Genomic DNA, 16617 nt, shown 5'->3' with positions numbered 1-16617 from the left:
GATATGAAACCCTGTTTTCTTTCATGATTGGCATAACATGACTTAACAGACCGTATTGGTGTACATACTGTAGGTATACACACAAACTCTTCACATGAACAATCTTAACCCTATATATCTGATCATCTTGTTCAGATCAAATCATATGTTGTTGCAGAGGAGTTGGGGTGCTCTACAGTCAGAGAGAGACTACAACCAACTTTCTTATCAGGCACTGTCTGAAGCTGAAAATGTGAGTGTCACATAGTGCTAGGTAAACTGACGTTAGGAGAATTAAACAGTGAAATTACATTTTTTTGTGTATTTATTTAAACTACTAATGTTTATGTGAGCCTAAAGTTTTTAGTTTGTGAATCAAAAGACTTCCAAAAATTAACAAATGAATGTATATGTTTCTCCTTCTGTGATTAATAGGAGTAGCAGTCATATCAGTCCAATTATGAGTACCAGTACCACATCTCAGTAAGAAGCAGATAGAGAGAAATCCATCTACTCCTCCTAGGAAGAAAGGGAGACTGAGAAACTGCACGTTCAATGACGATTGGCTAGCAGAACCAGATTTTAAATTATGGATAGCACGAGCATCAGATGAGAACAGTGTTCGCTGTATAGTTTGTGAAAGTGTTTTCAGTGTAAAATATGATGGTGTTGATGCTGTGAAGCAGCATGCACTGGCTAAGAAACATATCTCTGCAATACAAAGTAAGAAAAAGTCCAGCCTTATAACAAAATTCTTTCCAACTGCACACAGCAGAGATCAGGACCTTGTTACAGCAGCTGAGCTGGCACATGTATCTCATGCTGTTCAGCACAGGGGCGTATTAACGGAGAGGCCAACAAGGCCGGTGCCTATTGCGGCGGATTTTGGGGGGCGGCACTTGTCCACACCAAAGTGACCACACTGACTGCACTAACGCTGCTAACTTGCCAGCCTGCTTCCCCTATCTGCCGCACATCAAGGATTGAGCCCGGGAGTCACGCACATGCGCATGTGATCTCCCAGGCCAGGCGGCAACGGAAGTGAGACTGAGTAGTCACTAGTGACAAGAATATGAGGCCGGCGGCAGTGCAACTCTAGAGAGATGGGGAACGGCCGGGAAAGTAAGGTATGCCAAGGCTGGAGGCCCTTTTAACTAGTGATCGTCATCATGCGACTAGCTCCATCAGGGGAGGGGTGTGTTACGCACTACCTGTCAGCGCATTCTCAGACACTTGATAGCGGCACGCTCACTGCAGTCTCAGGCATTTCCTCTCTGTTCTTCTGTACAGTCCTTTCTGATGTTTTTACCGCAGGGCTGTGAGCAGAAGAACAGGGAGGAAAATGATTGAGAGAGAGCCGAGGTCATAAACACAGTTTAGCTCAGTGCTGGCAGCAGTGATTAATGGGGACACAGAAGCAGGCTGCCTGGCTGGATGCGTGACAGATTCCAATGTGCAGTGCGGACTGGTACTTGACAAACTGTTCACTCAGCTGGCCTCCTTACATGCCTGCTCTCTTCATGGTACATTCCTCATTACTGGGTCTTTAAACTTTATCTTTCAGAGTGTGCAGGCGGGCCAAGCGGTGCCGAAGCAGTTGTTACAGATTACATCAACACTGTTTGGCCCTGCTCTGAAAGATTTAATACAAGTTTAGAGTCTAGAGATCTATCCAGTAATGAGGAACGTACCATGGAGAGAGCTGGCAGGGAAGGAGTCCAGTCCCCGCCCTCACTGAAACCACTGTTGAATTGAATCCACAGTAAAGACACTCAGTGACTCAGAGCCTCAAACCTTACAACATAAATGCACCTCCAGGTGCTGATAAATGCATACTAGATTACTAGGCATTCACAGTCCCCCAGATAAACTGTTCATGATCTTATTTTATTTCAGTAGAACTGGGTTGGGACTTGGGATTATATTTTCCTGTTGTTTAATATAACATAGAATCAAAATCTCTTATTAAATGTGTTTTATATGTAAAAAAAAAATCTTTGTTGGGTGTAAATTATCTATAGACCCTGACATGTTTTGTGGAAATTTTAAATTTTTATCTTTTTGAGAAGTGGAATCTGGTTGTGTATATGCAAGTTAGCCCCTTACTCAAAATTATTTAAATCTGTATGTTGGGAACAAGCCAGTCATGTGGAAGTATTTTTGCAAAATAGCTATTAGGAGTATTCATGGGGAATTTTGTGTATGAGTGTATATATGTATGATGAATGTGTGTGTGTGTAAGAGTGGCTGTGTGTGTGTGAGAGTGGCTGTGTGTTGGGGGGGGGAGAGGGGCTGTGTGTGTGTGTGTGTATGTGATGGAGAGGGGTTGTGTATTTATTTTTATATATATATATATATATATATATATATATTTTCAAATTACACCATGACCAAAAAATATTATGGCCAAAAAACAGCCTAAAACTTAGGGGGGGGGTAGGGGGTGGGGGGGCAGCAGAATTTTAAGTGCCTAGGGCAGCACAAAACCTAAATACGCCCCTGGTTCAGCATCACCATAGTTATCTATCGTCTGACTGTGGGAGCAAGCGAAGTACAAAGTTATTTCATGATTCTAAAGTAGCCAGTAAAATCCATCTTGGAAGAACTTAAAATGGAATGTCTGGTTGAAAATGTGCTAGCACCTTATTCAGCTCACAGCGTTTTAGAGGAAATGCTAAACATTTCATGCTCTTATGCCATTGCCACAGATGCAAGCAATAAGGGTAATCGCAAGTTCTTTCCGCTAGCAGTACGTTTTTTTAATGCCACTAGTGGCATCAAAGATGGATTGCTAGACTTCTATGAGGAGCCTGACGAGTCTTCTGAGTCAGTGAGCACTTATCTTATGAATGTTCTAAGCAGTCTCAACTTGGACATTAAGAACATGATCGCTTATACTGCAGATAATGCTTCTTTTAATTATGGCAAAAAATGTTCAGTCTATAAGAGACTGAAAGATTCACAACCAGATCTCATAAAAGCAAACTGCAACTGCCATGTGTTACACAACACAGCAAAATATGCACTGAAAACCCTAAGCTTTGACGTAGAGAACCTAGTCTTGAAGATTTTTCATGCAGTGCAAAAAATGTAAGCAAATTAAAAACATGTGATGAATTTGTGCACCAGGAATATCATAAGGTTCTACGCCATGTCCCAACTAGATGGCTGAGTCTTTTTGCTGCCGTTGATAAGACTGCTTTTAGATTGGGAGGCCATAAAAGTTTATTTTCTGCAGTGTGGGGAAGAAGAGTGTTATCCAGTCATATGGACCTTTATAAAAGACCAACAAGATGCCCTAAGCACAACCCTCACACTACCAGAGTGCTACCTCTATTTTGTGCATTAGTTAATGTCCTTTTTCACCAAAACTATTACAACTTTGGAAAAAGATTCAGTGACTGCCCCTGAACTGTACTCGGTAATGTGTAGCATTAGGCATCAGCTACAAAACAGAAGGTAAGATAGCTTTTTTGGGGTTCAAAGTAAACCAAGATTTGCCCAAGCTGTTGCAGAGAAGCTTTCCTTTGCTTGTTTGAATTTTGAGAAGGTCCCATCGTTTGCCAATATCATTAAGCTCTGTGAAGTTGTAAAGATTGCCAACAGAATTGAGAATGAGGAGTTATACAGAGAATACTGGCTGTTAAAAGAATCATTACCAACAATTATGAGCATGGAAGTTCTTTCCTGTCCTGACAAATGGGTTCAGTTCTTTAAAAACACAGATGCACCAAATTTGCTACAAATAGTACAAGCAGTTCTGGCCATTCCTTGCAGCAATGCTTTTTGTTGAACGTGTTTTTAGTGTCATGAACAATTTGTGGACTGATGAAAGAAACAGGCTAGGTATGCAGATAGTCAAGAGCGAACTTTGCATTCGCTATAATTTACTTTATTCTTGCTCAGAGTTTTATGACATGGCATTAAAAAATGCCCAATTGATGAAAGCAGCTAAGTCAAACACAAAATATACCTTCAAGAAAAAATAACTCTGTTGCACATATCCATAAATAAATGAGGGAAAGAAAATGTGACTAACCAGCTGCTAATATTCTATTGTAATTAGAATAACTTTAGCCTGAACACTGTGACCTTAAGACTTCTGGTAATTTATTATAGACAGAAAGTTTCTGAATGTTTTAGTTTTTGTAAGTTTGGTGGACTGTCTTTTTGTTTTGCTATTGGGCCCACTGTTACATACCTGTAATTTTACTTTTAAAATCTTCATGCAAACCCTTGTATTCTGTGTAGGCTGACATGCACCTTTATTTGCCTTCAAGCCGTTCTCATCAAAGTTTTATGTAAAAAAAACAACAGAACCTCTTAAAAACCAGCACACCTTGTATATCTGAAAATATTAGTTAAACAGTTAATAATAATTTTAAATAAATATTTTACATGTTTCAAAACTGTGACTGTTTATACTTTTATTTCTCACATTCAATATCAGTGATTCACAAACCATGTGCTTTAGGATATCCACAGTGCTTTACGAGAACTGAGCTCCAGGCACCCGGTACCTGTCTCGTAGGGGCATGTTACATTGAGTTACTCTGCCTCTTTTTTGGCCCCACCTTTTTGTGGCCACGTCCTTTTGTGGCCCCACCCACCCATGGCCGGTATTTCTTTGAGGAAAAGGTGGCAACCCTATATACAAATAATTTATATTCAATAAAATACCAGTTGTGTGGTTACTAGAAAACAGATGTGTGTTTTAGTATAGCTAATCATTGGTTCTAAAATCTAACAGAATCTGTACTTCTCATTTATGATAACAGTACCAGTGTAGTGGTTGCTAAAAAGATAGAGGTTCAAGCTGTTCTTGGCCTGCAAGTGACCCAGAGGATTACAATAGGGCAATATGGTGATCATTTCAAATGCTATATAAGTGTGTATAGATTAAAGGAGCTATAGCAGTATATATTGGTAATAAGATTCAGAGCATGTTAAGTATACAAAAATTCAGTCCATAACACCAGAAAGTTATTAATCACTATTATGGGAAGAACTATGTTTATACAATTGGTTTAGTGGAAAAAAAATAATTCCCAAACAAGTATTAATCACAATATTTATGTGCTCAGCATGTGTGAAACTTCTAGCATTAGTACCAAATGTGCAAAGCATCATATATACTAATGCGCCTTATGCAATAAGTGGGTGGGATGTCCTGATTAAAAAAAAAAATTCTGCTACTAGTGTATTAAGATTTTTAAGTTTGTTTCCCAATTATTAGTGCACTGAAATGATTTGGCTGCTTGTTCCTGATGCTACAGAAATATTGAAGGCCCTATAAATAATGTATCTGTTAAATTTTGTCTTTAGAGAAGTAGATCCAACTGATTTATTGGTAGTAACAGCGAGTTTAACCTTTTTTTATAAAAAAAAATATTATTAATAACTATTAATGATTGTAGGGCATTCATATTTTTATTGCTGTTATGGGTAAAAGAAACATAAAGGGACAGTAAAGTCAAAATTACAATTAAATGGAATTGATAGATCATAAAGTTTTAAACAACTTTCCAATTTACTTCTATTATTGATTTTGCTTAGTTCTCTTTTTGTATCCTTTCTTAAAGAGTAATGTGAGGATCATGCATGTGTCTTTAGCCATTTGGCAGCAATGTTATACATAGATACAAACACTACTGCTATAGACTGCTAAAGACAAGTGCACACTCCTGAGCTCCTATCAGGCTACTTAGATATGTTCTTCAACAAAGAAAATGAAGACTACAAAGCAAATGTGATAATAGAAGTAAATGGGAAAGTTGTTTGAAATTGCACGCTATATCTGAATCGTGACTTTTAATGTTGACTTTACTGTCTCTTTAAGAAATTGATGATGTTTATTTCAGAAGTGCTGATATCTGTTTATTAATGTCATTGACTTTGATTAGCATTCTTTCCTTTCATGGTGAGTTACCATTTGTTTCTATTAAGTTTTCCTTTCTCTTTGGCTATTATAAATCTTTTTATTTTGTATTTTTACTGTAGGTGTTGTAAACAGGTGTGTATATAGCACATCTAAGGCGGCAGTAATTGGCCTAACAAAATCTGTTGCTGCAGACTTCATTGAACAAGGCATCCGATGCAACTGCATATGTCCTGGTCAGTATATCCAAGTGACACAACAGGTCATATTTAGTCTTTCTTTATAAATCGGGGATTGTTCTTAAAAGCAAATACCAACTTGAAAATGCATAAAGACCAACTGTTGCTTGCTGTAGTTTACTTTTAGTAGATTGTTTGGAATTCCCAGACAAAGGAATCCAGTGCATTCCCTGATTGTGTTATGTTATAAAACACTTGCACCATAACAAGACATTTAAACTTTTTATATCATCCATATGAAAAAGTAATATTAAAACTCTTAACATTTTAACATAAATTTTCTGGGAGAAAAAACCCAAAGTAAAAGCTGTTTGTTTAAAATGAAACAAACTAATACAACAATCGGTTATCCAATTATAAACTGGCAGATAAAAGGTCCATGCAAAAACAAAGGTATAAATCTTATAGTTGCCACCACTGCAGCGCAAATCAGCCATTATCCAACAGTACAGTTGTACACTTCCTGCTAACGCGCATTGTACCCATCAGCCATTCAGATTTAGTAGTAAGTGCGCTAAAGCTCAAAGGCTGAGCAGTGTTTAGTGTTGGTACCATTACAGGTTTTAAAAGAACTTTACTGAGAGACCTTAACATTATAAACCTGTATGTATCTTCTTAAACCGTAGTGAAGGCACAGACAGTGCCATTTATATTGTGTCACCAGTCAGGCAACAAGGAGGTTCTATACCAGTGTTAGTTATAGACCATATGTTTTAGGGGCAGAAAAAAATGTCCACAAAGCTAAATATCCAAGGGTCATGGGTAACTGATCTGCTACTTTCTTTTCTTTTTTAAATCCCCTATTCCTTCTTTGCTCCTCTTAGTCTGCATAGAGTACTGCACAATTAAAGGTACTACCTTGCACATTTAGAGTAGCTGGCACAAATTGTAAGCTCAACATTCCATACTTAGATGAAAAAATAGTTAAATAACGCTTACCATGATGGAACCTCTTAATATATTTTACAGGTTTTTTTTAAGACACCTCATTGGATGTTTTTTATGTGTTAATATAAATACTTATTTACACACACAGTGCGTGTGATCTGGAAGAGTCTTTAAGAACCAGACATTGAGCTACTTAGTTCGGAGCTTTTACTACTGCATACTGCGACTAAGGTCTATGTGTCTCAGGGATTTTTTGGACCACAAGAGTTCATAAGAAACAATATTTGAGCTATTCTGTAAATAAGGTCTATGTGTCTCAGGGATATCTATATATTGGGAGTACAATAATGGAACGTTAACATGCTTTAAAATCTTTTTGTGTAGGGACGGTGGACACCCCATCCTTAAGGGAAAGGATACAAGCCAGGCCAAACCCTGAACAGGTAGGAAGGAAATAGTTTTCCATCTCGGCTTCATTATTTTCAATTCCCCATTAATTTTATTTGTAAATATACATTTTTGGTATTTCTAGGCTTTAAAAGACTTCCTTGCAAGACAAAAAACTGGCAGAATGGCCACTGCCGAAGAAGTAGCCCATCTATGTGTTTATTTGGCTTCTGATGAAGTAAGTCATAGAATACCGCTAAAAGCCATTTGTTTTATCTCAGTATACTAAGAACTACAATTTGCCTTGGGTTGCACAGAATTTAATTATGTTAAAACAGTGTAGTACACTGAAATCGTGTGCATAAAGTTACAGACCAATTGTCTGATCACATATTCATTTTGTCACATTTTCCTTATGGTTTTTTTTTTAGTTAAAATACGTATATATTTTTAATATCTTTTTTTTATTAAAAGAATAAAAAAAACATTAACAATTTGCTTCAAAAATGTTTTTCAAATCTAAATAAATATATACATATAAAAATATTATCTGACAGTACAAAATATACACTGGAAACAAACTGCAAATAGATGCAAAAGACATTTAAGGACTTAGAAATAAAATACAAATGAAACAACTGATATGAGTTAGTATATCACAAAATAAGGGTGATAAGTGATCTAAAAAAACTAGTAATTATTCTTCTATTACTAAAAAGGGTGTAAAAAAAGGGGGAAGTGATTATTCATTCTTTCTATCACTCAGAATGTGAGGGGAAAAAGAATAAGGGATATAAAAAAAGAATGATTATTCATCTATTACTTAAAGTGTCGTGAGAGGAAAAAAAGGGGGTATAAATTATATTCCCCTTTAAATTCTTCCCAATTATCCATTTTACAGGCTAAGTATATTAAATTGTTTACAAATAGCTAATTTACCTTTGAAATAGCTGATTTATCTGTTGTATCCCTACTTAAACTGAAGGTTTGTATACTTAAAGGGACATGAAACCTAACATTTTTCTTTCAAGGTTCAGGTAGAAAATACAATTTAAAAAAAGTCTCCAATGTACTTCTATTATAAAATTTGTGTAGTTTTCATGTTATTCTTTGTTGAAGAGATATCTAGATATGTAGCGTGCACATGTCTGGAGATCTAAATGACAGAAAATAGTGCTGCCATCTAGTGCTCTTGCTAATGTTTAACATTGTTGTAAAACTGTTTCCATATACAGGGAGTGCAGAATTATTAGGCAAATGAGTATTTTGACCACATCATCCTCTTTGTGCATGTTGTCTTACTCCAAGCTGTATAGGCTCGAAAGCCTACTACCAATTAAGCATATTAGGTGATGTGCATCTCTGTAATGAGAAGGGGTGTGGTCTAATGACATCAACACCCTATATCAGGTGTGCATAATTATTAGGCAACTTCCTTTCCTTTGGCAAAATGGGTCAAAAGAAGGACTTGACAGGCTCAGAAAAGTCAAAAATAGTGAGATATCTTGCAGAGGGATGCAGCACTCTTAAAATTGCAAAGCTTCTGAAGCGTGATCATCGAACAATCAAGCGTTTCATTCAAAATAGTCAACAGGGTCGCAAGAAGCGTGTGGAAAAACCAAGGCGCAAAATAACTGCCCATGAACTGAGAAAAGTCAAGCGTGCAGCTGCCAAGATGCCACTTGCCACCAGTTTGGCCATATTTCAGAGCTGCAACATCACTGGAGTGCCCAAAAGCACAAGGTGTGCAATACTCAGAGACATGGCCAAGGTAAGAAAGGCTGAAAGACGACCACCACTGAACAAGACACACAAGCTGAAATGTCAAGACCTGGCCAAGAAATATCTCAAGACTGATTTTTCTAAGGTTTTATGGACTGATGAAATGAGAGTGAGTCTTGATGGGCCAGATGGATGGGCCCGTGGCTGGATTGGTAAAGGGCAGAGAGCTCCAGTCCGACTCAGACGCCAGCAAGGTGGAGGTGGAGTACTGGTTTGGGCTGGTATCATCAAAGATGAGCTTGTGGGGCCTTTTCGGGTTGAGGATGGAGTCAAGATCAACTCCCAGTCCTACTGCCAGTTTCTGGAAGACACCTTCTTCAAGCAGTGGTACAGGAAGAAGTCTACATCCTTCAAGAAAAACATGATTTTCATGCAGGACAATGCTCCATCACACGCGTCCAAGTACTCCACAGCGTGGCTGGCAAGAAAGGGTATAAAAGAAGAAAATCTAATGACATGGCCTCCTTGTTCACCTGATCTGAACCCCATTGAGAACCTGTGGTCCATCATCAAATGTGAGATTTACAAGGAGGGAAAACAGTACACCTCTCTGAACAGTGTCTGGGAGGCTGTGGTTGCTGCTGCACGCAATGTTGATGGTGAACAGATCAAAACACTGACAGAATCCATGGATGGCAGGCTTTTGAGTGTCCTTGCAAAGAAAGGTGGCTATATTGGTCACTGATTTGTTTTTGTTTTGTTTTTGAATGTCAGAAATGTATATTTGTGAATGTTGAGATGTTATATTGGTTTCACTGGTAAACATAAATAATTGAAATGGGTATATATTTGTTTTTTGTTAAGTTGCCTAATAATTATGCACAGTAATAGTCACCTGCACACACAGATATCCCCGTAAAATAAAAAACAAACTAAAAACTACTTCCAAAACTATTCAGCTTTGATATTAATGAGTTTTTTGGGTTCATTGAGAACATGGTTGTTGTTCAATAATAAAATTAATCCTCAAAAATACAACTTGCCTAATAATTCTGCACTCCCTGTAGTGCTGCAGATACGTGTACACTCCTGAACTTAATGTCTTTGAACAAAGGATTACAAGAAAACAAAGAAAATTTGATAATAGAAGTAAATTGGAAATGTTGTTCACAATTGTATGTTCTGTCTGAATCAAGAAAGAATAAAATTTGGGTTTTATGTCCCTTTAAGTATAGCATATAGAAAAGCTGTGTAAACATAGCCAGCAGACAAAATTACACCCCTAGTGGGGGTAGGGGGAGATAAGCTATAAGATGCTAAATTTCAGTTGTTCTCTCTAAGGGCCTGCTGATCTAAACCTCTCCACTCTGGCGTAATGATCTAATCAAGGTCCATCAAACACTTTTAAAAAGGCAATTTTTTTCTTGAGAGTTGTTTATCTCTTTAAGTGGAGTTCTGGATGTGAAAGAGAGACACCTACAAAATAATGCTCAAACGCTGCCAAAGTTTTGGCGAGATTTCTCTCCATCCCGGCAAGTTATTGATCATGATTCCCTAATATTGGGCTTTTGGTATACAGACAGAGATAATATAAAGAAGCATGTGTGTAGAAAAAGCGATAAAATAAAGAGATCTGATTTCTCTGCAAGCTCAACCCATTTTAATGGGTTGTGGTTTCAAAGAACAAAACCAGCTATTATGCATTACAAATAAGCCTAAAGAAGCAATTTCTCTGCAGCTGGTAGAATATGTAATTGCAAACACATTAAGGGAAAAACAATTTTACAGTACACTGAGCCTTTAATATGTTATACAGCAGCTTTTTACACCAGCTCTTTGGCGGGCTTGTTGCCATGTATTACAAATAGTAAATTGTCTTTGTATTACTAAGTATTGTCATGAAGGTAGCCTAGATATTGTGGTTTGTTAGCCTCTGAAAATATCAGTCACCCTAAGATATGTGTAGATTTTACTTATAAAGCTGCTAATAAACACAAAATGTTGCAATAAATAGGTAAAAAATATTAGCCACATTTTATAATAATTAGTATGTGCACAAGCAACACACAAAACATTGCAATCAGTAGACGAAATTAAAAAAAAAACATTCTTTATAAAATTGAGCGTATTTCACTTATAAATTCATGATATGCCACAAAACATAATCCTGTAATATCATCGGATGGCACTGAGTATGCACAGTTTATTGCTAAGCCCATAGCATTCCTTGTGCCAGTGTTAGTGTCAGAGTACAAAACCATTTCTTATGAATTATCTTGCTCTTCAAGTTATTTACATGGAGTTAAAAAATAAAGTATCATTAATATAATGGGACATCATAGAAAGTAAAATGCTTTCATGTGTTAGAGCATTTTATTATTGCAGATTTTCTCGCACACATACCTAGATAGACTACGATGCAACAATTCACTTGTGGGGGGGTTAAATACATCTGGTGAACTAATGACAACAGGAATATGTATGTAGTGACTAATTACTTACCAGTAATATATTGCTGAATTGTAGTCTATCTCTGTAACAAAGGATACCAGAGAGCAAAATACATTTGATGATAGAAATAAATTGAACAGTCTTTTAAAATTACATGGTTTATCTCAGTGATGGCCAACTTCCTAACACACAATAAAAAAACACAAATAATGATATATTTCCTAACAATGTCCACTACACATTTTAATTCTGCTTTTCTTAGGACCATATGAATTACTGCAGCGGCCGCCAATTGGCCTTCCCTAGTCTATCTGACCCATGAAAGTTTCATTTTGACTTTGATGGTCCTTTAAGAACGATAAACAAAATTATAATAAAGCTTGAATTCAACACATTCTATTCTAAATTTAAAACTTAAAATATAATAATATTCCTTATTTAAAAAAGGATATGTAGTCAATTCTATTCTAGTAATAATAATTGTAATCATTTTACTACCAAGTGTTGTAAACTGAAGGTTAGGGATGTCTGTAACACAATGCAGCTAGTTCTCCTTGTTTGGGTTTTCACATCATTTTTTAGTTTCCTAATTTGCTTCATTTGAGCATTATGAGCATTTTCAGCATTTGTATATAACTTGAATACATTTTACCTCCTTTTTTATGGCATTCCAAGCGATGACAAGACTAACCAACTAAGGGCTAGATTACAAGTGGACCGCTAATTTATCACATGCTCGCAATCGGGCAAAGTTGCCAATTTGTGGGTGCGTGATAAATAACCAGCCATTACAAGTGGCTGGTTATTGCTACCACAAGCTTGCGGTAGCAATTGGTGCTTATAAAATAAACCAGAGATCAGATCAGTAAATTGCAGTTCACTTGTGGAGCACTAATATCGCTAGCCCATAGTGTTTCATGTCCCTTTGAATAAGGAAATCCAGACTTGCTAATGGAGTAAACAAAACTAGCCACTTTTATTTTGTTAGTAGAATCCCCATTGTTTTGTAGTTCCTTATCATATTTGCTGACATCAATTAGGGACAGATAAGTATCAAGATTAGTTTTGTGAAGACTGCAGTGTGCAGTTCCAAATCTCAGAAGTGAAAAATATGTCATTTTCAGATATAAATTATAGAAAAAATGGGGCAAAATAAATAATGAAATTTAATTATTTTTTTTATTTCTCATAATTAAACATTTTGGGCTAGATTAAACGTGAAAAGTCGTTAGTCGCCGGTTTGTGGGCTTGTGATAATTTAGCGCTCCACTTGTTAACTAGCCCTTTGAATCTTTCATGATTCAAATAGAGCATGTGAATGTATAACAACTTTCCAAATTACTTCTTATTTGTTTTATGCTTTTTATATACTATATATTATAGGCTCAAGAGCTGCTGATTGGTGGCAGCACATATATGCCTCAGGTTATTGGCTCACCCAAAGTATTCAGCTAGTTCCCGATAGCTCTTTTCTGCTTCTTCAACAAAGGATACAAACATAATGATGCAAATTATATAATAGAAGTAAACTGAAAAGTTGTTTAAAATTATATACTCTGAATCAGGAAGAAACAATTTTGGGTTTCATATCCCTTTAAATAACGCAAGGTGGTTAGAATTTAGCTATTTAACCCCTTAATGACCACAGCACTTTTCCATTTTCTGTCCGTTTGGGACCAAGGCTATTTTTACATTTTTGCGGTGTTTGTGTTTAGCTGTAATTTTCCTCTTACTCATTTACTGTACCCACACATATTATATACCGTTTTTCTCACCATTAAATGGACTTTCTAAAGATACCATTATTTTCATCATATCTTATAATTTACTATAAAAATCTTTATAAAATATGAGGAAAAATTGAAAAAAAAAAACACTTTTTCTAACTTTGACCCCCAAAATCTGTTACATATCTACAACCACCATAAAATACCAATGCTAAATAGTTTCTAAATTTTGTCCTGAGTTTAGAAATACCCAATGTTTACATGTTCTTTGCTTTTTTTGCAAGTTATAGGGCCATAAATACAAGTAGCACTTTGCTATTTCCAAACCATATTTTTTCAAAATTAGCGCTAGTTACATTAGAACACTGATATCTTTCAGGAATCTCTGAATATCCATTGACATGTATATATTTTTTTTTAGTAGACATCCCAAAGTATTGATCTAGGCCAATTTTGGTATATTTCATGCCACCATTTCACCGCCAAATGCGATCAAATAAAAAAAAATCGTTCACTTTTTCACAAATTTTTTCACAAACTTTAGGTTTCTCACTGAAATTATTTACAAACAGCTTGTGGAATTATGGCACAAATGGTTGTAAATTCTTCTCTGGGATCCCCTTTGTTCACAAATAGCATACTTATATGGCTTTGGTGTTGCTTTTTGGTAATTAGAATGCCAGTAAATGTCACTGCGCACCACACGTGTATTATGCCCAGCAGTGAAGGGGTTAATTAGGGAGCATGTGGGGTAATTTTAGCTTTAGTGTAGTGTAATAGACAACCCCAAGTATTGATCTAGGCCCATTTTGGTATATTTCATGCCACCATTTCACCGCCAAATGCGATCAAATTAAAAAAAACGTTAAATTTTTCACAATTTTAGGTTTCTCACTGAAATCATTTACAAACAGCTTGTGCAGTTATGGAACAAATGGTTGTAAATGCTTCTCTGGGATCCCCTTTGTTCAAAAATAGCAGACATATATGGCTTTGACGTTGCTTTTTGGTATTTTGAAGGCCGCTAAATGCCGCTGCGCATCACACGTGTATTATGGCTAGCAGTGAAGGGGTTAATTCGGTAGCTTGTAGGGAGCTTGCAGGGTTATTATTAGATTTAGTGTAGAGCTCAGCCTCCCACCTGAAACATCAGACCCCCTGATCCCTCCCAAACAGCTCTCTTCCCTCCCCCACCCCACAATTGTCCCCGCCATTTTAAGTACTAGCAGAAAGTCTGCCAGTACTAAAATAAAAGCTATATTTGTTTTTTTGGTATTTTTTTTTTAAAAAGCATATTTACATATGCTGCAGTGTACTATCCCCCCTTAGCCCCCAACCTCACTGATCCCCCCCCCAAACAGCTCTATAACCCTCCCACTCTAACTTAATGGGTGCCATCTTGGGTACTGGCAGTTTTGTTTTACATTTTTTAAACTTTTCTGTAGTGTAGCTTCCCCCTACACAAAACCAACCCCCCACCCCTCCACGATCTCTTTTTGTGGGGGTTTTTTGGTGCTTAGGCCACTTTTAACTTTTTAATCATTTTCCGTAGTGTAGCCGTTCCCACCCGCTCCCGCCCCGTGCACGCGCCCGCCCGCCACCCTCCATGCACACGCGCGCGTCCGTGCGCGCCCCAGACGGTCCCGCCCCCGATCCCGCCCCCCTTGACATCACACGGCACACCGATGGCCGCCCACCCGCCTCCCAAGTCGGCTCCCACCCACCAACGATACCGGCCATCGATGTCTGGTGCAGAGAGGGCCACAGAGTGGCTCTCTCTGCATCGAATGGCCATGTAAGGTTATTGCAGGATGCCTCCATATCGAGGCATCACTGCAATAACCGGAAAGCAGCTGGAAGTGAGCAGGATCGCTTCCAGCTGCTTTCCACACCGAGGACGTGCAGGGTACGTCCTCAGGCGTTAACTGCCTTTTTTTTGAGGACGTACCCTGCACGTCCTCGGTCATTAAGGGGTTAAAACCAGTTGCAGCAAATAAAATGTTAATGCATTCAGACCCTTTTGACACCCACGTTGTATGGTAATTATTTTTAGACAGCAAATTACAAGGCATATTGTTCCTTTAAAAATGCTGAAGCTGCATTACAAAATGTAAGTTTAATTTTTGTTTTTATGGCGCCATGTAGTGTTCTTGTATTTAAAACCTGCTCTAAAGGGTACATATATTTTTATTATTTTTACCTTTTATTTATGAAATGCCAAAAAGTTACATTGTGCTAAGGCAGCTTAATAGGATATTGGTTATTTTATGGGGTCAATTTATGAAGCTGGGACAGACAGGGGTGCACACCAGCTTTCCTCTGGCGGCTGAATTCCACTGACAGAATTCAGCATTGCACACAAGCGTTATTTTGCGCTAGCTTGCAATCCTGCCCCCTGCCCGGGCACAGCCAATCATGCATGGGCAGGAGCTGGCAATCTCCCTGGTCGGACAAGATCGGGGAGATTGAAATTCGCCACCTAAGAGGTGGCAAAAGGTTAGGGAAGCAGCGGTCTGATAACCGCTGCTTGTTAAACACGGTCTGCAGGTTTTCTTTTGAGAACCTGCAGTCGTAGCGGGTCGAAGGCTGGCAAAAGCATTTGATAAATAGACCCCTATGTATCATTTCCATTACAGCAGTTTCAAATAGCAGTTTAGGCAAATAAATATGGGGCAAGTCTGTCCTGTCCAAAACAAAACTCATATATAGAGTAGAATTGGTCGAATAAAAGTAAGTGTTTTATTTACATTATTCAAAATAAATATTAAAAAGATGATATGCCATTGTATAATATATTCTGTCTCCTTTTTTCAGTCTGCTTACGTCACTGGTAATGAGCATATTATTGATGGCGGCTGGAGTCTGTAAATCATGCTCAGGTGGATCATGCGGAAGAGGCCTAAACAGACATATAAAGAATTGGGAAGCAGTTGCGAATTAGAGCAATTTCATTTGAAACAAATTTTGTACAATGAATAATGAAACCATATGGGAAATTAAATAAATCAAGCCAGTAGGTTTTCTGTGCTGTGCTTTTTTCAATCTGTTTCAGACAATTATTTAACATAAAAAGGATTTAAGTTAAAATGTGTTCTGAGTTTGATCTTAACGTTTTCTTTTTCTTTCGTAAGTTGGTGAGAGTCCACAAGATAATCACATGTGGGAATTACACTCCAATCCACTAGGAGGAGGCAAAAACACTCCTGTATACCAAAGCTTTAAACTCTCCCAGACTTTCTCAGTCCAAGTTTTGCCTCCTTGATGGAGTGAGGTGAATTCTGAAGTGCTGATCTGCAAGATATAGAAAGGGATTCATTAACCTTCTTGAGACCCTATTTCCTCCTCT

The 16617-nt window shown here is 37.5% G+C and overlaps 1 protein-coding gene across 1 annotated transcript in view; it reads left to right on the top strand.

Annotated features, from left to right (window-relative positions):
- Positions 1-16313, top strand: part of BDH2 (3-hydroxybutyrate dehydrogenase 2) — a 41445-nt gene extending 25132 nt beyond the window's left edge. The window contains exons 7-10 of the mRNA XM_053703504.1: positions 5980-6093; positions 7369-7427; positions 7517-7609; positions 16086-16313. Of these exons, the coding sequence (XP_053559479.1) occupies positions 5980-6093; positions 7369-7427; positions 7517-7609; positions 16086-16139 (320 nt within the window). The 3' untranslated portion in view covers positions 16140-16313. The remainder of the gene's footprint in view (positions 1-5979; positions 6094-7368; positions 7428-7516; positions 7610-16085) is intronic.
- The last annotated feature ends 304 nt before the right edge of the window (positions 16314-16617 follow it).

This window comes from Bombina bombina, chromosome 2 (assembly GCF_027579735.1).
Source record: "Bombina bombina isolate aBomBom1 chromosome 2, aBomBom1.pri, whole genome shotgun sequence".
Lineage (NCBI taxonomy): Eukaryota > Metazoa > Chordata > Amphibia > Anura > Bombinatoridae > Bombina > Bombina bombina.
This window is presented reverse-complemented; position numbering and strand designations above follow the sequence as displayed.